This window comes from Toxotes jaculatrix, chromosome 3, assembly GCF_017976425.1.
Source record: "Toxotes jaculatrix isolate fToxJac2 chromosome 3, fToxJac2.pri, whole genome shotgun sequence".
Classification (NCBI taxonomy): Eukaryota; Metazoa; Chordata; class Actinopteri; family Toxotidae; genus Toxotes; species Toxotes jaculatrix.
The window spans coordinates 18,085,751-18,110,844 of record NC_054396.1 but is presented as its reverse complement, the minus strand read 5'-3'; the positions used below and the strand labels follow the sequence as shown (position 1 = coordinate 18,110,844).

General features: G+C 41.7%; 1 protein-coding gene across 2 annotated transcripts in view; it reads right to left on the bottom strand.

Moving 5' to 3' along the window:
- The window catches only part of sema3fa (sema domain, immunoglobulin domain (Ig), short basic domain, secreted, (semaphorin) 3Fa), a 48,887-nt gene extending 25,816 nt beyond the window's left edge, over nt 1-23,071 (bottom strand). For both annotated transcript variants that reach the window (XM_041034424.1, XM_041034425.1), the window contains exons 1-2: nt 22,766-23,071; nt 21,022-21,176 (exon numbers count right to left, since the gene is read on the bottom strand). In XM_041034424.1, the coding sequence (XP_040890358.1) occupies nt 21,022-21,133 (112 nt within the window). In that variant the 5' untranslated portion in view covers nt 21,134-21,176; nt 22,766-23,071. The remainder of the gene's footprint in view (nt 1-21,021; nt 21,177-22,765) is intronic.
- Nucleotides 23,072-25,094: the final 2,023 nt, after the last annotated feature.

The following is a 25,094-nucleotide window of genomic DNA, read 5'->3' as shown; positions in this document are numbered from 1 at the left end:
AGAGGTCATTGCGGATATAAGAGGGACTGAACAACAGTGGGAAGCCTTATCAGCCCAACCTGTCACAGCTTTGTGTTTGCCTCCGTTCAGCACCTAATAATCAGCCTCTCACTGCTCACTGGGGCCAGGACTATTGACTCAGTACACATGTCACTGGAACTGATTGCTGCTTACCTGTGCCTGTCAAGGAGAAATAATTGGCACCAGATTATGTCTTATCTCTCCTCTTCCGGATGCTGCCACTCAGATGCTCTTCACGCTTGTCTACCACGGATACACTCTGTATATATGTGTGTGTGTGTGTGTGTGTGTGCGTATATAGAAATAGAAGTAGAGCTCTCTGATCCTCACATCAAATCAGGGACACCTGTCTCCTACCACACAAATCAAGAGCAGAGAAAGATTGATTCAAGAAGTGAGTTCACTTCCTGAGTGGAAAAGAGAGATTATAACAAATCTATTTCTGCTGTTTCGGATGACAGGAAAGGTTAATTAAAGCACAAGGGAGTAGAGGAGAATCCCTGTTTCAGCTGACAGGGAAGGTCATTTAGTTTCTCTGGTCTCCAAACCCAACCTTCATTAAGTTCATGTTATACTGTACATGGAGTAATCAGAAGAGGATACAGTGGGATTACATGCAGAGAGGAGAAGTACAAGACATGTGCAAGGTTTTTGATTTGCTTTTCAAATGTAAAATCAACTCTTTCACCTTTTACACAAAAGGATGAACTATAGTAAATGATTTTTCTTCCTTTTCCAGAAATCCAAGAAAAACTATATTCATTTGATATATTCAGCAAAAACCAGTGCAGTGTGAATGCTTTCCCCTCTACACGCACTGCCACAGACAGCTGCCCTCAATAGCCCTGCAGGGCTGGAGGTGAAAGGTTAAAGGGCACGAGAGGTCTGAGGTGAAAGCTCATCCTGGTCCCCTTACACACTTCAGCATAATCAGGATTATCTCTGGGGGGTTCAGGCGGGGTGTCTGCTCCAAGCTGGATGACGAGAGACCAGGGTGGTCATGATGATACTGTGTTGGGATGCTTAAAGAGAACAAGAAGAGATGGGAAAAGACACATCCTAGGAAATATTTCAAATGGGGGATGGATCTAGATGCAGCTGCGAGTGCAGTCAGTTATATTTAATATGTTTATTGTTGCCTCTTCACAAAGAATGAGAATAAAAAATATAAAAGATGAGATTAAAAAAACTTTTATCTAGTTTTTCTGACCCTATTTTCTGCTTGGTTACATATAAACGAGTACAGCGAGTCACATTTAACTATAGACTATAGTTTCTTTAAGCATACTTTACATTTCACAGGAAAAAAAAACTTAAGCTGTCATTACAAATAAGAAATCCATATAAAAGCTGAGCTGCCTTTCAGGAAATCCTGCCTGACGGTCTTCCTCCACAAGACTAATCTCTGGATTTTGGAGAACATGAAAAACACTAGTTGGTTTCTTACTTTGTTTACGAAATGTTCTATCCCTGGGCACAGCCTGGGCCCGTGGCTGGTCATTGTACACACAAGTGTTTATATGTGTATGTGTGGGAGTGGGGTCGTGCAGATGCTGCAAGCCGCTATAATGATGATGAAGCTGTGTTTGTTGTTGTAGCTGTGCTGTCGCTTGCAGCGAGCTGGTCAGGGCAGCAGCAGTGGTCAGTACTGACAACGCAGGTTAGAGGGATTATGGAAAGGGCTGAATAATGAGACAGAGCTGGTGTGAATGAACGAAAAAATCCTCCTCTCCGTGGCTGACCTCTGGCCTGGCACTCAGAACAAATACTCTCCCTCTCTGTCAGCTGCACTAACAAACACCCAGATGCACAGTGCTTTTTCAGCAAAATCTCTTCATTCTCATTTGTAGATTTCTCTTAATCCTTTCTTCGATAGAGGTCACTAAAATTTGCATTGTTCCTGCCGATAAATTGATTTATTTCTCTTTGATTTGAACCAGAACTGAACAAAGCATAATTTTAAAAGTGCCCTCTTGATTCCCTGTGTATCAAGGTCATGGCCAGTGTGTTGCTAGCTGGGGGCAATAAGAGGGGGGTAATTAGGAGGTAAATTTAGAGAGACCATTAGCAGCAAGTGTTGACTCAGGGTCCACTGGGGACAACAGCCACCTCTACCCTGTCTGGGTGTTCCACTCTCCAGTCCAGCACTGAGAATCCACTCTATTCCCTGTGGTCATTTTTCACCCACAACAGCAAATGGTGCGGTGGAGGAGTGAGAATGGAGGGAGGAGTCCCAAGGGTAGAGAAGCCTGACAGCGAACGTAAGAACTTCCATTTATCAAAGCAGGCAGGAGAGAGCCATGGAAACTCTGAGTCGAACTCTGAGAGAGCTCTTCACCAGCTAGGACACAGAGGCTGAGATCCCTTCTCGTGCTGCTGAAAGGGCCAAAAACACAGCTCGAAAGGGCACACACAAAACACACTGATTGTGTGCCCAGATACACAAAATCACTGATTTCTGCTGATAGCTTAGGTAAAGAGCAGCAGTGGAAAGACAGGAGAAATTATCAGTCTGAATTCTCCTCACTGAAGTCCTCACTGACTGAATTATCAGTCAGTGAGGAGAAAGAAGTTCTCAAAAGTCATGATTACCTCAGAGAGGAAGAAGTAATGAGCAAGCAAGATTTGGCAGTAAACGGCTAACATATACACAGACAGCCTAATTCACAAGTTAAATAGACAGCACACACCTGCATTTAAGAGGCTATGTGTAATATTTTCAACCAATATATATAGAGCAAATAAGCACTAATGTGTAGAACGCAGAAGATGTATACAAGTTTCCCTTGCTGCTTTTGCATGGAGTGGCATGTAGTAGTAGGCTGAAAGATGCAGTTCAAATTAGGTCTGTTAGGCTCAAGTTCAAAAAATAACAGACGGGAGTTTTGAGGAGTTTTTGGCCTGGGGGCGGGCTGTAACCTGTGCATACTGGTTCAGACGCTCTGGAAATCTTCTCCCAGATGAGGGCAAACCAATTTGCTGAGTGGGAGGATTGTTGGCAAAAAGACTTGGTGGCGATGGAGTACAGGAAGCTAAAATAAGCTGAGTCACCACTGTGCTTTTATGTGTAAGGGTTCAATCCTCCAAGAACTACCTGTCTAAATAAGGCTAAGAACCATCTCATCTCATAAGATCTGACTGGCAGTTAAGACCTGAGCTCCTATATTAAAGAGGCCCAAACGTTTTCAATCAACAGTTCGTTTGGCCAAAGCCGGCTAACCAAAATATTGCTTCTTCGGTATTACAAAATTAATCTGAATTATCAGTCAGTGAGGAGTGATGAGGAACCACATATCTCTCTCATCATTTATCTTTTTCCTGTCCTGCATCAAGCTCCTCAGATTAGCTGAGCATTTCTGCCAGCCTTGCAAACCATCCAGAACAGTGTACGGATTCTTTAAAGATGTTGTCATGGCAGCTCTTCCAAAAAACTATAGCGTACCCATCTATCTTAAATCTTCCTCTCTATGCCTGGTTAATGCTATTTTGATTTATTACCGGGCTTCCTCTGACACCTTTCCTTTTCCATGGCTTGTCTGATCATGCCAGCATCCACTAGCCTCTGTCTGCATACCAGCCCATTGAGATAACACATGCCTTTGTCGGTTTATTCCTTAAATCCTTTCTTTAGCATCCACCATGCCACAGGTGGAGGAAGGAGGGTAATGGGGGAAAACTGTGCATGATGAGTGCAGTGATGATATATTTTGTTATTGACTGTCAGGCTCATACTTCACCCATTAACCCTGTGAGACCTGAACTATGAAAGGATGGTCAGAAAATTCTAATTTTTCAAATATGAACTCTTTATTTGTCCCTTTGACAAAATGTAAAAAAAAAAAAATTAAAAAAAAAAAATTCTAAGTATATTTTTTGTTTGTATCACACATGTCAAAACATTTAGAAAAGTGAGGAGTGTCTACCAGGAGTCAGTATACGAGCATAAGAGTTCATCTAAAAGGGTTAAATGCAAAGTTTATGCTTGATGGTGATGCAATGAGTCCCAGAAATGTGGGTATCATATATGATACGTACGGGCTCACAGGGTTAAAAGTATTTAATTCTAGCATGAAGAAAGAGTTAAGAGACATGTCTAATGAGATTCAACAGTGATGTTCTCATCCAAACGTTGTGCAAGTTTTAATCAAATTTCTCAAAAGCTGACTAAATCAAATGCTTGTGGTTAAGTGGTTCCATCAGTTAGTGTCGTCCTTTTGCAACACAAGAGGACGTGACATGATGGCACATCCAAACAAGGACCATTTATGTTAATTTAATGAATGACTTTGTCTCCTCTGTCCATACACGCCATGCGGTGTTTTTGTTAGCTACAGAGACAGGATGACAAGCAACAAAGGTCACTGGCTGGAACTGATCTTCGAATGTTTTCCAGTATGCATCTTCGAATACCAGGCCACAGTGAGAGACATGGCAATTTTTTTTGTATTAGCCAAGAGACAAAACTTTTTGGGAGATGGATTTTGAGCTTTCACACACATTAAAAAAACAAAAAAAAAACCCAAAAACAACAACAACTTGCATTTCCACCCAAAATCCTTTAAACAATTGGGTTAAAGTGCACTTAATAAGCTCAGCTGGAGATTTTGGATTAAACGTGCTAATGGAAAATGTGGTAATCTTTGTTAAAAGCACCACATTACTCAGAACATGCCATGTATGTGCCTTATTCTGTATCAGTCATGAAACAAGATGGCCAATTAGAGGTTTAAGATATTAATATAAACCTGACCTCGGTCCCAAATGACCAGACAAGGGCAGCTAGTTGAGCTCCGGGGCCACAGGCATCTGTGGAGTTATCATACTACAGGCCACTAATGGGCGAGTGCCAGAATCCCATCTGCCTCTGCACGGTCTACATAATACTGCATGCCCTGCTGCTGCATACGCCCACTTGACCCCATGTTGGTGCTAGACAAAGACGGGGTCACCCCCGACCAGGTACGTGTCAGCACAGATCCTGGGTCGAGCCTTGTGCGCTAATGCCAGATGACGGGCAGGGGACAACCAGATAATGCTCAACAATCAGGCGGCTGGTTGCTGAGCAGCGTGGCGTGGACCTCAGATAGGGTGCTGGAGTTAGGGCCTGCAGTCAGGACCTGCTCTGACAGCCTTTGTGCTCAGTTAACAGCGAGTGGAAGCTTTGCCACAATGACTGAGACAGGCATTCATAACCATAGTGTCTGTTGTACTCTCACATTCTTGAGATGGTAGACCTTTGATGCAATTTTTTGCTTTTTGGCTCTATGGATGGCAGTGGAGGTTTGTAAGTCGGTCGGTCCACCACTTTGATCCAGACTACCTCAACAACTATCTCACTGAGCCACTAGCATGGTTGTAGACTTGTAGTCTTATTTCTCAATAAATAACTTCGGGCCAAACTTGTTTGCTTACCGTCTCTGACAAGTGCAACACACATATCCGATTAATAAAAAAATAAATTTTTGGTTCAACTAACACCACAAGTCATGGTTAATTGACACTTCTATGAAATCAGAAGATCAAGATTTACCAAAACACTCCCTCATGAGAAATTCTTTGCAAACAGATACTACATTCCTGTAGTAATCCATTCCATTAGTGACTGACTGTGCATCAGTGAACCAACAGATCAATATGGCATTGACCTCAGCATGTGATTCTGAGGGTAATTACACTCATAACAAAAACTTGGCCTTTCCAATCTTTTAAGTTCTGCAACTAAAAAAAAACAAAACATATTAAAAACATATTAACGAGCAAAATACTTGCACAATTCTTGAGCATATTCTCAAACAAAAACACACAGATATTCCCTGACAAGTTATTACAGGTAACTCCTGAGCTGTTATTACTTGGGAGCAGCCCTGGAACAATATTGTGTTTTCTTCTTATGGCCCGGGCGAGAGCAGCTTGAACCCCACAAGTGTGAGATGTTATTTGTTAGTGTTTCATTTATTGGGTTTGTGCCCAACATCGGCTCTGCTTATATTAAGTATCCTTTATCGCTGATCCTTCCCAGGACAGGCCGGGCTTTGTGCGTGTATTTCTGTGTTCGAAATTCGGTACACCTCTCTTTGGTGACTTTTTGATGGAAAGATTAGTTTTATGGGCAGGAACCAACAAACTGATATTATGTTTGCAGATTACACGAGTTATCAACAAGTTGAGCATCCCATTGCCTCTTTTCATCGCAACCACCTTTTGTTTGTCTCCCTTTCAACAGTAGCTGTTTTTTATTTTTTGCAAGCATGGGAGGCCATTGAAAAAAAAACTTAATGGTAATATCCACACAAACACCAAACATATGCACACACAGACAGATTTGACCCAAACATTCAATGAAACACACACAGCTGAAAAAGTTTGGTGAGAGCTGTGGGAAGATAAGACAGACACTGGGGAGACCTGCTGGTGAGACTAAGCTGACTGGCTGCTGTGAGTCACAGAGCACTCATGTTAACAAGTCCATTTGCTGTCTGTCTTGTCTGCTTGGCATAAATGGGAGGACATGAGTGGAGAAAACATAGTGGGGGCTGATGACCGTCAGTCAAGGGCATTCATCTTTTCTTGCTGAGAGAGTGGCTGTAAGATGGATATGATGGTAGTGAGAATGGAGGGAGTTGAAGCAAAGGAAGAATGGGCTGAATAGGGGGAAGGGTTGGCAGAAAGGAATGCAGACAGTGGGAATACTATAGAACATTGTTATGGAAATAATGTAGTTTGGGAACATATATAACCTGTAGAGACTTAATTAGAAACAGATCACATCCCGGTTGTTCTTTGGTTCTGTATATAGTATTTGCTTTGGAAACTGTTATCACAACCTGTCTTGTTTCTATGTCAAAGGGTATCGGTGAAGATGATAATTTGACAAGGTGATAGCTGAGCTTATCAGAGGTGTGAGTGAAGACATGTATCACCCAGCTGCAAACAGGTGGTGTATTGAAGTGTAATCTCAAAGGGCAACAGTCAGCTTAGACCACCTTAATGCCATCAGCTTTGGAGATATGTTTGTTCAAGTATCTTCCATAAGGGAAGGACTAACTTCAGTATGTGACCAGAGGAATGTTGCATGTGATGATCTACATGAATGGCCTGTTTTACTTAAAAATGAGGGGGCCTCCCAGAAAATAATTACAGGCTAAAAAAGACCATTTACATTCCAATAGGTTAAAATGTGCTTTTAAAGCACAAAAAATGTCTTTCAAGATGAAACATGTTGGCAGCCATTACATCTTTAATGGATAATGTGAATTGTCTGCTAAAGGTGGGCCCCGCTCTCTCATCCCAGCCTGCAATTAAAGCAAAGCCACTCAAGGTCAGTCTGAGTGACAGGCTGACAGACCTATAGACTACTGTCTGTCTGTGTAATCCACAGCGTTTCTACGCCCCTCACTGACTGACGCACTCACCCCTCCCATTTTAACACCGCTGCGTGTTGATGTGACGGCTTTCATGTTTGATGGACAGATGGGACATCCTACCCCGTGCCCCTGTGGCCTTTTTCACACCCGTGACCATAAGGGTCAGTATGCAGAGTATGGCCGTTCAGGGCCAATGGTGAGAGGATTTTGAATGGCTCTAGTTAGTGGTAAAACCATTTTATCGAGGATAAGTTTCCCAAATGACATTGTGAGGTTGAATGGTGAGATTGGAGCAAGTAGCAATACTAATAAACTGGTTCAACTGTTACAATACAAGATAACATGTGTGCCCTAAACAAAACACATCAAGACCTCTGGTTTCCTCATAAACCCTTCGTGTCAATACAACATAGCAATTATTGCCCACCAGGCATGAAATGGGCAAATAAGACTGCCCCCTGTTCAGATTACAAGCTTTATCAATTACATGCACCAAGTGGAACAAAACCCTATGCAGTTAAACACAAACAGTGGATCCGAAAATGGCTGTGATTTCTCTGGCATGTTATTGTTGGCAGTTCTGCTCAGTGAGATTTAGTATGCACACAAGCCGAGATAGATAAGAAATGCTGAAATGTCCATTCCAACAGTTAAGCAGTCATGATGCAACACCTTCAAAACCATAGCGGTAGCATCTCATAACCCATCCGTTAATTTGTGCAGTAGGATTTAATGGTTCATCGCTGTTTGGCTTTAGGCTTGCACCTATACTGACACCAACACATCTGCACATACAGGTGGGAGATGCTCAGACAGGTCTGACAAAAGAAAGTATTAGCTTGAAGTACCTGTTTTGATCGGAGAATGAAAGCAAGATAGTGAGATATAAAGGGAGAGGAAAAGTCTTATCAGTTGGAAGGAAGGCAACATGCGTGACAGTGAAAAATCTTGGTCACAGTTCCTCCATCCGTTCTCACATGAGGTGTTGAAGGAGGCCTGTGATTGCACAGGCACATGGAGGCTAAAAACCCTCTGATCTTACACTGTCATACCTTGTCATAAATCAGTGCTTAGCCATCCGCTCTGCACTGATAAGGCAACCAAACACAGGCTGATCCATGCCAGGAATGGAGAGAGAAGACTTTTCTGTTATATGAGTGGCCTCTCCCGTTCTCTCAAACACTCCCGTCTCCTGTCTTCGTTATCTGTTTTTCATTCATCAGATCTGAACAGCAGACACGATTTTTTTTTTTTTCAGCTTGGGGCTTGTTTGTTTGCAGCTTGCCATATTTTCTCTTGTAGCTTTTCCAGCAGTCTGGTTATGATCATCTGACGAGCTAGTGAATCATTTGCAAAATCCACACAAGAAAGACATGGGAGTGCTGAGAAATGATCTTTTGATCGTTTTGCAATCATGCAGTACAAAAACAAAATGTAGCGACAAGGCTTTCATTGGAACTGAATCTGCCAAGTGGATGTTTGTGTCACAAGTTTCCATCTCATCATATAAAACTGTGGTCCAATGAAGACATTTCTTTGGTAGGCAAACCCAGAGGTTATCTCCACAGCTGCTTCCTTATCTTAATATCTTAGCTCCTTTTGCAGATTGATGATAAAAATAATCCCTGTGTTTATTGCAAATTTATGATATATGAGATAACCTTTGCGAAGCACCACTGCTTTTAGTCTTTTGAAAGGAATGATCCACTTTTTTTCTTAGTGTCTTTCTTGACCAGAGTTGGACATTAAAAGAATGATTTAAATCTGCTATATGGGACGTGGTAGCCCAAGTTAACACAAAAATTGCATGTAGCATAAAGAGTGCTAACGTAGCTTCATCAATATTGAAATAATACACTTTCCAGCAACTCCATACTGCTGTTTGTTGTTGTGCCTTGTTTATTTTATAGCAATTAGAATGTCTCATTGAATTATTGAGGTTTGAGGAGCAGTTAATTTAACTCTACCATCAACAAATCCCCTTTAGTGCCAAATGTAACTGGAAATCCTGCACAGTGATGGCATACACATACATATATGGGTAGTTTGTCATGATGTAACTACAAGCACAGGAGTACAATTAGAAAAGTTAATGCTAGGCTAACTAGGCTGTGCAACTACAAAACATTGCAAAGCTTTTAGTGACACCAAACAATCCAGTTAAATATCACAGCATGCACTGCAATGCAGAAGCTAAAACAAATGTGAATTTCCTGCTGTTTTTATGGTCTAATTTGCTCACAATGTATTGCATCGCTTTGTGACTAATTAATCATGCGTAGCTGGTTTAATGGAACAGTGTAATCTGGCCACGGTAGTGAAATGGTAAATTTCATGCTGTGCACCAATCCTGTATGTGAATGACATTAGTATAATCAAAAGCCATGGGATAATGTATTCCAAGGTTTTATACTTTCGAAATGCGATTACACTTGAACAAAGCATCATTTAGGTTGGCGATCTTCCCGGTGGCAAAAGACATTTTTTGTTTCCTCTGTCTGATTCTCAGCTGAGTCAACCACATTAAAACTAGATCTGTCAGCCATGGAAAAAAGTTCGTGCCTCTGTGTTTGTGCCAGGAGGTGCTGCTTCCTATACGCTCTCTGAGGGGCTGTCTGTGGTCTTCCATCATTGTAGTGCGGCAAAGCACTTGGTCCAGAGGAACACATCAATTCATCTAACATGAAATCCTACAGAACATGAAAGCCCAGGATCATAGCCAAGCTTTGAGTGATGACTGTTTCAGCATTTGTGCCAAAAGGAGGAAAAGTGAGAGATGAGAATGATGAGAGACAGAGAGAGAGCAAGCGGAGGGAGGTAAGGGACAGACAGAGATGCTTTGAGCATTAGTGCCATGCCAATGTTGTATGCCACTCCCCCTCCGCTTCCCCGGGGACATGAATGAAGTAAATGAATGATGGACCAAGCCCACACAAACGCCCCTCTTCTATTGAGACCAAGCAGTCCATTCACGGGGATGAGTGAGGCGTCGACACCAACAACAACAATAACAACAGCAACATAGGAGGCCCTTGCTCCCATTTCTCATGCATACATATGTATGCAGTCGCACAGACACACACATATGGCACAGATACCATGGACAGCACTGCCAACATACCATTAGGGACACCTAGAGAGGGTTCCTGAGAACAGGGCTGACTAACAAAGCTCAGAGGCAAAGGGGCGTGAACGGGGCAGGCATGGAGAAAATCTTGGCATCACGTCAATGCATCCGCCACAATGATCAGGGATGAGAGGCCATCTCCTCCCCTCCACAATCAGCACATTATCAGGAAGCCCATCAGTGCATGAGCACAGAAAACAAGGCCTGGAAACCTCATGTTCCACCACATTCTGGCCTTCCTCCTCCACTCGGCTCTTCTCTGTTGTTCTTCCAGGATGAGATGGGTTCAGGGGGTTCTCGCCCACACAGGGGTGATCTCACTCAGAGCTCTGACCTTCAGACTCAGGCATTACTTGCCTAAAGCCACAGCAGCTAATGGAACATGGGGAATACAAATCCGATTGAAGCGAGATCAATCTGACAAGGAAGGCTTTGCTATTTACCAATCATTTACATTTCAGTCCTTGAAGGTGGGCTTTGTAATGATGTTAGCATCTGACACAGGCTCAGTTTTCACCAATTATGCATCCTGCAGAGAGAATGTATGTAGAGCGTATAAGAGTATGAGAGGGCTGAAGTTAAAGGATGAAATGCAGCTCTGACAGGAGAAGGAGGAATGTTCCTGCTTTTTTAATCCAATAGAGAGAGACAACTACTGCAACCTCCCACAGGACCATGGTCAGGCTCAACCACAGGCTTCGTTTCTCCCATAATCACATAGACAGCTACTTGGTCCTCATCCAATGTATACACACGGAGAGAGGCTTCATAGACTATTAGTCTGAACCTCACACACCTGAAAATTTTCATGAGGTTGTGGGTGTTTGAGGTTGCCCAGTTTCTGCCTAAAAACAACCTTGACCTTTCAGTTAAGTAAAGGAAGCACTTCCCATTAGGCCTTGCCAAACTGGCACAGTGCAAGAGACTTGGATCGTATAAACACTCAGCAAGAAGAAATATTTGTACAAGTTTGTACTTTGGCTTCACATCATTTTGCATTGTCCGTGAAAGGATGTATGGTTCAGAATGCATTTGGGCTTCAGTCCAGATGAGTGCCGCATTACTTACAACACTCCTTCTAAGGCGATCGGTATGACAATGTGTGAATAAAGTCAGCAGTTTTCATTGACTCTAACATCGAAGCTTGTAGTGCGAGGTTATAGCCGGGGCACTGGCACGGAGATGAACTGTGGAGGCAGTCCGAGCAGTCACCAGCTGAGGTAAACCATCTCAACCGACACTCATGTGCAGCTAATGGGAAGCAGACACACAATTTGTCCAGCGTATGCACCCACACTCCTCTCCTCCTTCTCATTCTCAAATCCCACCATCTATCCACGCTCTGGCCGAGATAGCAAACCTGACACTGATGCCCTGTAGTCCATTATCACTCTCAGAGACCCGTCTGAGTCTGCTCTATTGCTCCCTTCACATTTTCCTCCACTCAGCCTATCTTCCTGACAGTCCTCAGTTCTACTCTTGCACCCCTTATCTGACTCTCTGTCTCTCTGACTCCTTCCCTTCCTCCTCTCCTTAAGTTCATCGTGTCAGTCTGTGTCCATAGGGAGGACTACAACTCAGAAAACATTACTGTGATGGGACTGAAGAAAATCTCCTAAGACGAATGATATCAACTATAGCTCTGCAGATAACTCTGCTCCAGCCTGTTCCCTCTAATGGAGTGTCACTCTCCTTCTACAGACACACCTGTTAGTACTGATAGGACAACCCAAGTGTTGTCTCACCTTAGCTAGGTTTCCAATAATCTCCAGCAGTAAGCAGCAAGTAATGATCATTTTCATGAACAGTTAATCCATTGCTTATTTTTAAGTGGCTGAAATTATTGTTTAACCTTTAAAATGCCAAAAAAAGGAGTGTCCATCACACATTCTGAGAGCCTTCAAGTAGCTTAAAACTGATGCTGCTGATAAATTAGATTGATTATTATTACTATTACTATTATTATGATACTGCTGTTATCATGATTTGGATTTTATATATATCTATCTATATCTATATCCATATGCAGCCATATATGACAGTATGTGTCTGGAGTAGTTTCCCACCCCAGGGGTTCAAAATGACCACCATATGAAAGAGGTCAATGGCACTGCAGTAACAAGATCCCAACACTGACAGACAAATGATAATGAATGATAGCTGTCTGAGTAAACAAGTGGAGAGGTGCCCTTGACCTGCTGTCTCCTTAATTCAGTCCGGGCTGCTAAACCCCCGAGGACTCCCACACCTCGACCACATCTGGAGAGCACGTCCAGCCTGGTGGAGCCTCTACATAAAGAAACCAATTGCTTTCTTGTTCACTAAACTCTCCAACCCTCTGCTACAGCTTCACAAGATCACACCACAGCCTTATCAAGGTCCATTTATATAGCAAATTTTATTTTCTCATTTGTCTTAACTAAGCCTTGATGCCTCAGTTCTGCTTTACTTGAGGATTTCCTGTGAGCAGATGAGACAGCAGACGTCAGGGGAAATAAGCACAATGCTGTGATTACATCCCACCTCTCCTCTGTGGAGAGAATCATTTGAACCCGATTTGGTTTGTGAGGAGTGACAGGTAAACGCTGCTATGGCAACCCAACCAAAGCAGTGTCATATACAGCTTCTTTACAGAAGCTTTGCAAGCATGTAAGCACACATGTGCGCACACACACACACTAATAACCCAAACATAACCACATGGACTTGACAGGAATATTAAACTCCTCTCTGTGACTTTGAATCTTAAGAACACCACCTCTCGTAAAAGCCATTACCATCTTGCTGTCTAACTCTGTCTCTAACCACAATAACTGTCATTCTCTTCAGTTCCCCCACCCTCCTGCTCCTCTTCTGCAGGTGGTAAGGTGGTTGATCACAGCCTGCATAATAATCTGCCTCTAATAATTATTAAAAACACATTAAAATCATCTCACTCTGTAAAGAGCTAATCAGGCTCCTCAAATATATAAAAACTTGACATCAGACTGATGCACCACTGTGGCTCACGCCTATTTTTATCCTGTCTGCCACATTTCGATCTAAAAAAATTGGCTGCAGCAGGGACCAAGAGACACAAACACACACCAGGATGTACAGTACACATGCAGGCACTGTCTGTCACTCACCTACACACACCCACATCTATCATAGTGTGGCTGTCGTTCACTCCCTGCTGAGCGTTGGCCCCCTTTACTTAGGAGACAGATAACTGGGGGGGCTATTTATCGAGCCTGCCAAAGCATCCTCGATATGCAGGAAACTATCATTTACAAAAACAACAAACACAAAAGGTTTTTTTTTTTAAACTGCACTCCTGGAATTCTATAAATGGTAGAGATTTGCAAAGTGGGATGAACTATTTCAAGCATCCAGGGATCTTAAAGTAAAAGTGCAGCTCTCTTTTGCATAGACAACGCTGAATGACTGACAGATGGAGCAATTCTAAGACTCAGATGAGAATTAAACTCTCTATCATCAGTGTAAAAGATGAGCAAGTTCATTGGAAAATATCTTGTTCTTTGATAAAAAAACAAAAAAACAAAACTCTAAGGCACAATCCTAAGAGCAAGACTCCCAAGGAGAATTTTAGTTAGAAACATAAAGCATATAATTTGTTAGTCTCAAAAACAGCAAGCTGAATCTATTGATTGAAACATTCTGCAATTTAAATATGTTTACTTTGGGATTTTTTGTATTCTTTGGAAGGAAAAGAAAAGTCTTGTAGCATAAAGAGCAACTTCATTGAGACCAACATGTTTTGGGTTGTGGCCAGGTCAGTCATCAATGCTAGATGTATTCATCAGATGTGGCACAGTGTTCTGTTTCCCAGTTGCAAAGTCAAAGCAGCTTCTTTATAGCAATAGTATCTGAGGCCTCAGTCAGTTATAGTTATATTATAGTTATATTTCAAACTTAGGGAAAAAACATGATTGCTCAAAAAACAAAGCTGAAATGATATATCACAGAATAAACATTTATTCTTGTTACATTATCCATCAGACTTTTTTCTTTTCAGACATTTCTAGCTGAGGAACATTGAGAAAATTATTAAAAGACAATAATGGGAACACAAACAGTGATTCAATAAAAACTTCTTCTACCACTTCGAAGTTTGTTGGACTTATAAGAAGCTAAAACTTCCCAGGAAGCACATGCAAATGAAAATAAATATTTATGAAAGCACAAGTTTTCATTGTCAAACAACGGTATTTATTACTAAACTGAAAAATATACATTCTTCCACTGTGCATGTTCATTTGGAGCTTGAGCTGCACCTCGGCTCGCTCAAGGAGACGAGCTTATTCTGAAGAGGCTGCAGGAGTAGATTTTCCCCAGTACAAATAATTAAATATATGATTAAAATGGCAAATAGCTAAAGACTGGAATAATAAATAGTAGAGTGATTATGGTTTGATTTGGATGTTGTGCATTTTCATCACCACAGGGCATTCCAGCATTAATAAGTGCTTAGGCATGGGCTCTGCATGCCAGCTAGAAAGAAAGAATCAAACTGGGGGAAAACTGTTTTCAATCTAGCGCCTTTCATTGGGAGGAATGATTTGTGTGTGTGTTATTCTCTGTGACATCATTAAAGGGTGGGGTGCCAGCGATTTATAAAGTGGAAATGACTAAAAAGGGCTGCACAATGGAGACACATGATTTCCTTTCAAGCCGGAGATACATCTTACCACTGAACTCACTGCACGTTAGCTGAGCTGGTGTGTAAAACCCGTCTCTGCCTTCAGATGCGTATGTCCACCCACTCCTCCCTTAGACAGTCCCCCGATCCCTCACCTGCCTTCCTCACAAGGAAAGACTGGGCACTTTTGAGACCCCCCCTCTACCCTTTCGCCTTTTGAGTGTGCTAAAACAGCACGCCCCTGCTGTGGGCGGCATTCTGGGTGCTCTCCTCCCTCAGCTCACACTGCCAACCTCTTATCAACACACAAATAGAGAGGGTGTGAGTGTAGAGTAAATGCAGAGGAGGAGGACGGCGAGGCAGAGGAGGAGAGGGAGATAAAAAGAGAAAGAAACAGACAGGAAGGACACTATATTTAGCTCTGGAGCTGTCGCCTTCTGTTTTTCTCTCCTGAATAATCATAGTTTGACAGCATGTATCCTGCAGAGCAGAGGTTGCTGGGATGCTTTACCCCCTCCCCTCCTCCACCAGCACCATCTCTGGAGAGAAAGTGGCAAAGTATTGTAATAATTGCTGCAGGCTTGCGTGCCACAGCCACTGCACATTACGCTGTGAAAACATTTTTCAGTACCCTGACATTCTCTAGTGGAGATAATAGGGGAAAGAGGTAGTTTTGGACTGTAGACTGCTACCAACAGGTACAAGGCTGTATGCATACCAAGAGAGCAAACTGCATCTGAGTACTGTATGTACCAATAAGCAGTAACATGACGTGACTAAACGTGACCTAAAGACATTATATATAAAGGCATTTGATTCTCAGAATTTGAATGCATGTAGGAAAGGGACAGTAAAAGGCTGTGACAAACTTGTAACCCTCATGCACTGATGATGTTTATCTGCTGAGAAAGAAGTAAACAAGAACAGCTGGTAGGTAGAAGGGCACAGAGGACGTGAATTAGATAATGCTGTATGTGAGGGGTTCAAATGGTTCACGATGGACTTTAACCAGATCCAAAAGCTTACTTGCTTTTGTGGAAAAACAAGCGGACCAGTGCTTCTGCTACTTTCTGCTTGTTTCCTAAAAATAAACACATCACGTGTTATTTATTTTCAAAGAAATGTCGCCACTGCATGTCATTCATTCCCAAAGCATTAACTAGTTACACTGCTGTTCTTTCACAGCCACTGTTATCCTCTCTTATCTTCAAAAATCCAGATACCATAACTACAGCTCCTTTTTACTGGTAATGGAAATCAAATACATTCTTAATACTTTTCCATACTGGCACAAAGAAACTATGGCTTCTTCTGACAAATTGATGGAATGTGGATGTTATAGGTTTTGGATTACTGTGAACATATTGTAAAGAGTGAAATGACATGTTACATAAATGTAAATATGCGACTACATTCTTCCTTTTCTTCTTTGAAATACCATGTATTAGTGCAACAACTTCATAACCAATGCACAAGACAGTTGAAAAGTCTGCACATTGTGACTTTTGCAGAATATATTACATAACGTGCACATGTTATGGGCTGAGCCCTTCCTAAGCATTCTAATTGTTAGATATCAGACCACACACAAGGAAGCAGTAATGTAGGTGTTAGACTAATTAACTACAGCTGCAAAGGAAAATAAACAATAAGAGAAACTGTCTTACTCCTCAAGTACGAAAAAAAAATCAATCTAAAAAGCTTCTCTCTGAAGCAACAGTCTCTGATCATAACATAACGGACATAATTCTTCATTAGGCAAAGCAATAACATCAGCACCACTAAACTATATTTGATTATTGTTATCATTGTTTATCACCAGTGTATTTCTCTGTGCAATGCATGTCTCATTATGTTTAACACCTTTGATGATGCATGTAAAATGAAGTGATTTGTGTAATATAATACAGTGCAATGTGTAATGTGCTCCGACGATACGGCTAATTAATGACATTCGTTTTGTAGCTGAACAGCAGGAGGGTTTCTGGGTTATGAGAACAACGCACTCGCAGACTGCACACATTTGGAATATCCCCAGTGATTAGCCAATCACAGTAGCTGGTGCCACGCAGCCTGTTCACCTTTGTTTGGAGGAGACAGATCGAGGCAACTGATGCAATTAGCAGATGTGTATTTAAATAGCTAGTGGTGGCTCATTGACTTTGTAGGATTTCCTAATCTATATATAAGAGAAGCACCTTGTTTGTGAGGTTAGTCTGGACTTCACTGGCCAGACTAAAGATCCATCCTGAGTAGCCAGGGGTTATCTGCTCAGACAGGTTAGCTGTGGATAAGCTTTCAGCAGCCCATTGATTGCTGAGACTTGATTGCAGCAAGGCTTGGCTGAGGCACTTAGCTCTGTCTCCAGTGTCACAATAATAAATGAGCAGGTTGGGCGAGGTACAAGGATTTAAACTTTGCCTTGGTATCCTTCTAACAATCTAGAGAGAAGGTGTAATATCTCGTGGCAAGACAAGGATGATTATGACTGTGGTACTTTCTCTTTCACCAGAGAAGTCAAAAGGACAGCAATAGTACAGGACCACCTACACAGAGGCATGTCTCAGTGAAATAACTTGTGGAAGACAAAGGGCTCTTCCCATGTACTATAGATACATATATATACATAAATCTGCCTATAGAACATAATCTGTGGAAGATGAAGTCTATTGTTGTAGAGTCAGAAATAGAACAGGCCGTTAAGTTCAAACTCAGTAGCAGCTCCTAATTATTCAAAGAATGAAGAGGTGGAGGACATCTTGCCATTTCTGAACATAACTCTGCAAACTGTCGCAAGAGATGAGCCGATAGTGAGGCCTTTGTTCAGGCGTGACAATCACCGACCCATTACGTGGGACAAAAAGACTGCCGGGGAGAGTGCAAAGGCTGAGGTAACCTTAAGATTGTCCCTGAGAATTTTGTCCAATTACAGGACTGCCTGCATGGCTTTGTCTTTTCTCTCCAGGCTTTCTTCCCAGAGCGAATGTCGTGCCCAGGTGTTCCACAGAGAACTAAAGAGGCCAAAGAAAAACAAAGTTAAACACTTTCAAATGTGCCTGAGGATTAGCCTAACAAGCTATTACTTGTTAATATGGTGCCATTCTCCCACAGTTTGAGGGCAGTTAACCTCGGGTGTGACTGGCTTCTGTTTTAAGGGTCACAACCTCCCAGAGCCCTGCGCACTAAAATAGCATGTGATTATAGACCTTGTTTAAAAGTAAATATAGGAGTTCTCAGCAGCTGATCTAAGCCGGCCTTGTGCAGTCTTTATGAGAAAGAATACACCTACATAACTGTACAAATGGGGCCTTTTGTTTTTTGTAATAACATCAGTACATTTACTAACTAAAAAAAAGTTACAGTTGAGAATATAGTAAGCTATGGGTGTTTTTAATTCTCCTTTTTTGGAAACACACAGTGTTTAGCTTGAGAGATGCATTGTCTGGCATTTTGAAAGTGTGTGTGTGTGCGTGCGTGCGCGCTATTTTTCTACTCTTTTGAAGTCTGAGTTGATGATCTATCCCTACGAGCTTTGCATGGACATTCCTTTCGTCTTAGCCTCTGTTTGCTCTCTTGGTCCTTATCACAGTTAATAATTCAGCCTGCACTAACATACTCAGTAGCTACTTTAGGAACCTCAAAAGACAAAATTATCAGCTTAGGTCGCTTGTGTTTGTTTATGTTGTAAACTTTAGTGTTACAAAGCACTGGCAGTAAAAAGATACTTGTGAGGATCCTCTAGGCTTGGAGCTTTAATGCTGAACATAAATTAACAACTGTGAGCACAAAATTCACTGGTATAGTTTATTTGATTAGTGAATAAAGGAAAATGAGGAAACAACTAATACTAATAAAGTAAAATAATAAAGTTCATATAATAAAGGCAAAGCCGAACACCAAAGTACAGGATTTTCATTGACTCTGTGGCAGAAATTAAACTTGAGCTGCTCTGTCACAATGATGTTACAGTGATCTTCATCCGGCTTTTCAAGCATGAAAATGCTTCAGCTTCTTGTTATTTAGAGTTTTATACTTGCATGTAATATAAATATCTCAGTACAAAATAGACACAGCTGAAAGTTAACAATTAATACAAGGAAAATATTTAAAGCAGATGTCTGAAATGCCTAATACTGTATATACTGTATATCATACAAGATATTGTTTTTCTACAGAGAAAAATCTGTGTGTGTGTGTGTGTATCTTTGTATATAACCCAGCGCTTGTTGTTTTAACAGAGGTCAAAGATTTGAGAAGCAAAGACAAAGTGTGGGTCGAAGTTTGGGATTTCAGCCAAAAGCATTTAAATCTTCTCTTACCAGCTTCAAAAAATGCAAATAATCAGTGGAAAGTGATACTGCATAGCCTTCAAGGCTAAACATTTGATGCTGGGTCATAGACAGAAGCAAACTCTACAACGCAGCAGACTCTATTAGCTGCTACAGTTGGCAGCCTTTATATGTAGCTTGTCTTGCCATTTTGTTTTATCATCAAAATTGAAACGCTTATTAAAAATTATCTGGATTATTTTATGAGGAGGCACTTATAACAGGTGAACCAAAACACTATGTCAGCACTAGACAGATATTATGAAACCTAAAGCCAATTATTTGGTTAAGTACACTGGCACATGAAAAATTAATAAAAGCACATTACAGAGCTATTCCCAGCAGTGCGCTGCAAAACCAATACAATTAGGGAATGCACAGCTTAGGTGCATTTCTTGTCTCCAGATATCTGAAGTTGCTCTGTGAGGCATAAAGTAACCTCCAAAACTCATTAAAAACAAAAAGGAAGTCAATTAAAAGAAACAGAAAATAAATGACCTCTTTTCTACCAAGTAAATGTGAAACCACTCGGGTGTGAAATCCAGCTCGATTAGAGACAGAGAGAAAAAGATGGGATTCAGGAAGGAAAGAGAGAGAAAACAAACAGGTAAGCAAAAAACATCTGAGAGGGAGGCGAGCCAGAGAGAGGACAAACCCTCAGTTAAAAAGTGTTTTCATCAGCTTAGCACACAACATGAACTAACACAAAGAGAATTAAAGCAAGCAAGTCATGCCTGCTGTTCCAGGACAGACTGTTTTTTTTCCCCCACAAAAACACAGTAGAAACATTTGACCGATCATAGAGATCATGAAAAAAACAGTGTTATGTTCCACAATAGTATCTATTATAATTATGTGGCATCAATGCTTTGACTCTTAAAAGTTCGTACTCAAGCAAACTTTTGACACGTGGCGATCTCGTAAAAAGACTTGGATTTTGTCAGAGGCTTATTAAAATCTTTTTCAGAGGCAGGTACTATAAACCTCGAGAGCTTTACATGGACATGATGACTACACCGGCACTGGAATGACAAAGCACTGGAGCCTGCACCACTAAGACCTATTTTAACAGGACAGTTCAGCACACACAGGGTCTCATGTGGCACTGGCAAACATTCATAACATGCTGGATCTGCGCCCTGAGTGTGTGCCCAGCCAAGTGTTAAATCTGACTTGATTTCAGAAGGGAGCCGAGGTCACACAAAGGCCTGTTTGGGGAACTAATAGCAGCCAGGCGATTAAATGAAGACATATTCTCTGGCCCTGAATAGTCAGGACAATCAGCAGCACATCTCATCCCTCTCATCAACACACAATCAAACTCTCTGTTAGGAACCTCAGGAACAAATACCAGGCTGGCCGAGCCCTAAATCAGATTGTGCCAATAGTTTACCCATTACAGTTATTGAACCAAAACAAGAAATCAAAGAGAGATGAAAGAAGTGAGTGTTACACCAGTAATCAAATCTACATGTGTGTAGAGAAACCCAGAAACACACAATCTGGGTCACAGGCTCAGCAGTATCAGAAGTGTCTTACCTTTGAAGGAAAGGAAGATCCTTGGAGCAGAGAGGGGCTCGTTAGAGGGGGCGAGAGCCCCGGATGACAAGGCCAGAAGGGCCACCAGCCAGCACAGTTTGTCCCACAACATTGTCCCTCTGTTTGTTAACAGGGGGAGAAGGAGAGTCCAGGAGCTGAGGGACAGAGAGGGATGCGTGTCAATAACTTTCACCTCACAAACCAAATACAGAAACCAAGTCTCGCCCACAGAGCTTTATGGTCATAAATACAAAGAAAAACAGAACAGGACTGAGACACATAGCCAAGACTGGATCTGTTTTTATGCAGCCTTCTGTATATGTTGGGCGTATTGGCTGGAAATCAGCATGGGGGGAAACAAAATGCTTAACCATCATTTTAGCCAAGTAACTTCACTTGAACCATAAAACCTGAAGGCTATAGGAGTAGGGATAAATGTTGGTTAAATTAATTCGTTTTCGTCATTGTTAGTGGATTTTCTGATGAACCTCTCATCCCCCTCAGCCTTTCCTAACCACCCACACCTCTGTGTGCTATGAAGGCAACAGTGTGAATGGACGGGGTCTCCTTCCAGAGGGAGCCGCCGCCGCTGCCCACACCTCGCCACTCTCTGCAGATCTACACTTTCCACAATAACCCACTGAAACAAAACGCGTCTGTGAATGCGGCAAATAAACCGGTCGGGAGTTCAGGAATTGTTACTTCTATTTTAAAGCAAGAGCTGAATTTTACCAGCAGCCGCACACGGGGTTGCTTGTTTAAGCCTGGCGCGCACTGGCACAGCTCAAACCACAAAGCGCATCAACATGCTGCTCTCCGCCACAAAGAGAGCTGAAGATAATAATATCCCCATAAAAGGATCTGGAGACTCAGCATGCGGACGAGGTGAAACAACGGTGCGAAATGCCAGCACGAAAAAAAAAAAACTTATTGTAAGGAAAGACCGTGCCAAAGCGTTGGGAAACAATAGAACAACTTTAGCACCGTGTTTTACTGTAATTATCCATGCATGGGCACTGATCTACTTGTAAACGTGGATCTTGAGTCTGAGGTCAAACTGCCAGTCAGGGCTTAAGATCAAGTTCCCCACTTCGCCCTGGAGGCAGAACTCCAAAGCAGACAGTCAACCAAAATAAAAGCGTGACTGGTCTTTGGGTTATGAGGACGTGAACATGAACCACGTGTCGTTTAGTTTTATGAGTGCCACAGGATTTTAAATTGTCAGAAGTAGTAAAGAGGACTAGTGATAAACATTTGATCCCTGTGGAAAGCAGATTTGGCGGATAAAGCATCACATGCAGTAAAAACTTTCAGTCCTTCAAAACTCACGTTGGCCCCCAAACACAGACACACACACACACACACACACACACAACAGTATGTGTGAGCGCACACACACACACACACACACACACATACTGCTCTTGGCTCTTGCAACATTTGGAAATAGTATCTTTTTGGGAGAGTAATTCATTTGAGCCTCCCACGCGCCAGAGAAGACAAACCAAAAATACAAAAAACAGGCGAGCGGAAGTATGTTGCTTAAAATAAATCATTCCAAATAATCAGGACAAAATCCTCTTACTTCACTTTTAAAATATATTTGAAATTCTCGAGCCTGCACGTGTAGCGTTCATTTTTGCCCGACTCCACCAAATGTGGCTTCCTGCTGATTTATCTGTCTCAATGGAAACAATTAATTTGACTTGTCATGTAGCAAAGCAGCGCTTGCATTGTGACCTACCTTCTAGTTGCGTCCAGTGAATGCAGTGATAAAGCTGGTCAACATTTAAAACCATCCACCCAGATCCTCTGAGCTCCTCTGCCCGCACGCAGGAGTATCACTGTATCCGCCGCAGATCCTGCACGATTATCCCACAGCCAAACAAAGCTTGGATTTAAATGAACTTGACGCAGCCGCTTTAAGTTGAAGTGATCTCTAAATCGCCTCAACAGATTCTGTATTTTCCCCTGAAGGAGGTTAGAAACAAAGAGTTGCTCCTGGAGGTGAGTGGCGGAGAGGACGCTCAGCCGTGCGCAGCGGCACTCAAGTGTGCTGTGCAGGGGAGCGTCTTCTGCAGGTGGATAGACCGAGGTCTTCCGGCAGTGGACACACCCATGGGGGAGGGAACCTATACCTTAGCATCTCTGCGCTCCGTCCCGCCCCAAAATCTAACACAAGCCAAGTCTGCTCTGCGTCCTCTCACACTCCAGGGGCACAAAGGTAAACTCACTTAAAACGGTGCAGAACAAACTGTACCAACCGAGATGCGGAGAAGTCTCTTCAGCACCGGGAGGAGGAGTTGTCCAAAAATTTCTGCTACAATCAAAACAGAAAAAAAAAATTTAATCAACCATATGGTTGATTAAATTTCGTTCAAATTGCTTTAAAAGCATTTTGCAACAGATGTGCTCAGACTCTTATTTCCCACTGACCAGCAACTATCATTGCACATCTCACATATCTTTTTTTTTCTATAAAATGTGGGAACAAAGTTGCCTTTAGGCGACCTCTACGCTTATAGTATGTGATTATGATTTGTTGCCCAGAGGCTGATTCGTATTATGTTGAAATTAAACATTGAAATGAAACCTAAAGCCTTTCATAGGTTTATATTTATGCAATCTGTTTTCATTTCCATCATCATTTATCTTTGACAGCAAAAGGTATACTAATTAAGATACAGGTTTAAGATAAAACTACATTAAGATAAAACAAGCAAAGGAATGTAGACAGTTTCATTTAATTAAGTTAAATTTTTTGTGGAAGTCCCAGTTTATCATTTCTAAATTAAATATTCCCAAAATGACTTCATTACAGAACAAACAATGCAAAATACCCATAAGATACTCACTGTAAAACAGAACAAATGGAAACTTGTGCTAATGTGATGTGATGTAGGCTTTATTTTGTCTGAAGGAAGCAATATTTCACAATGACAAATTCATGATCATGCAGCCTGCTTCCAAACTGCAACAATCAAGACTGTAAGTGCTGAGCTCACATGTTACAGATCTATGGCTGATGAATTTTTGAAGGAGAACTATTTTTTTTGGATGTCTTTTTGGAGGAAACCTTCTTTTTATGGCTTTTTCAGTTTAAAAAAAAAATAGAAACAAGTTAATTTAACAACTTGATTAGTCTGTGACTGCCAGCTACTGATTTTTATTTGCTGACTGGAGCCAGCATCAAGTTTTGCTGAGAGGCATTCAGATGCCCGGTCTGAGCCAAACAATTGTTCAGTATCTGTTGGTATTGGCAGTCTCACAGTATGGAACAGTGTCCGCTTTTTGAATGAAGTATGAATCACTTACTATATTTTGACTCAGGCGGACAAGAAGGAAAAACAAGCAGACAATGATTTCAGATGAGAGGAAACATTTTTATTTGATGCTAACAGCTGCTCCTTTACTTTTAAGCAAAACAGGAATTCAGCTTGTGCGTTCACATAAGAAACTGTTGAAAAGTGGCCAGATGCAGATAAGGTAGATTTTCTCCGACACCTCGAGGACCTGACAGCGGATCACTGGCTCGAGTCGCAGATAGGCATCAGATATTCATGGGCAAATGGAGCCTTAAATCTTTTAATCTCTCTCGATCCCTCCCCTGATCACGCTGGCTTATTTTGCTTCTTATCCAGTCAACGCACAACGCAGCTGACGCCCAGTTTGCATGCTTATTATTCCATAAATGATAAATACAGTAGCTTAGGTTTCATGCCATCTAAGGGACACTACAACTGCAGAAATGTATAAAATCAGACAGGAATTTGGAGACGTTCTATCACTTATTCATGGCTGTAGAGCTGGTTTACTGTTTCTTCTGGTTTTGTTAATTCACTCGTACGATATTGTTACAGTGACAGATCATAAAACCTGCTCTACCACAAAATCTACCATGTGATTCGTTCACTGAAACTTACTTGTACCCATGTAGCTGACATATGACTGGCAATATATACACATTCGTTTTGTCATTAATGTAGTCAAAAAAAGTAAGTATGCTTTGCGTCCTTTTTCAGACCTTTATAATATGTCGGCTCCATTACAAAAAGGCGCGTGAAGCACCTTTA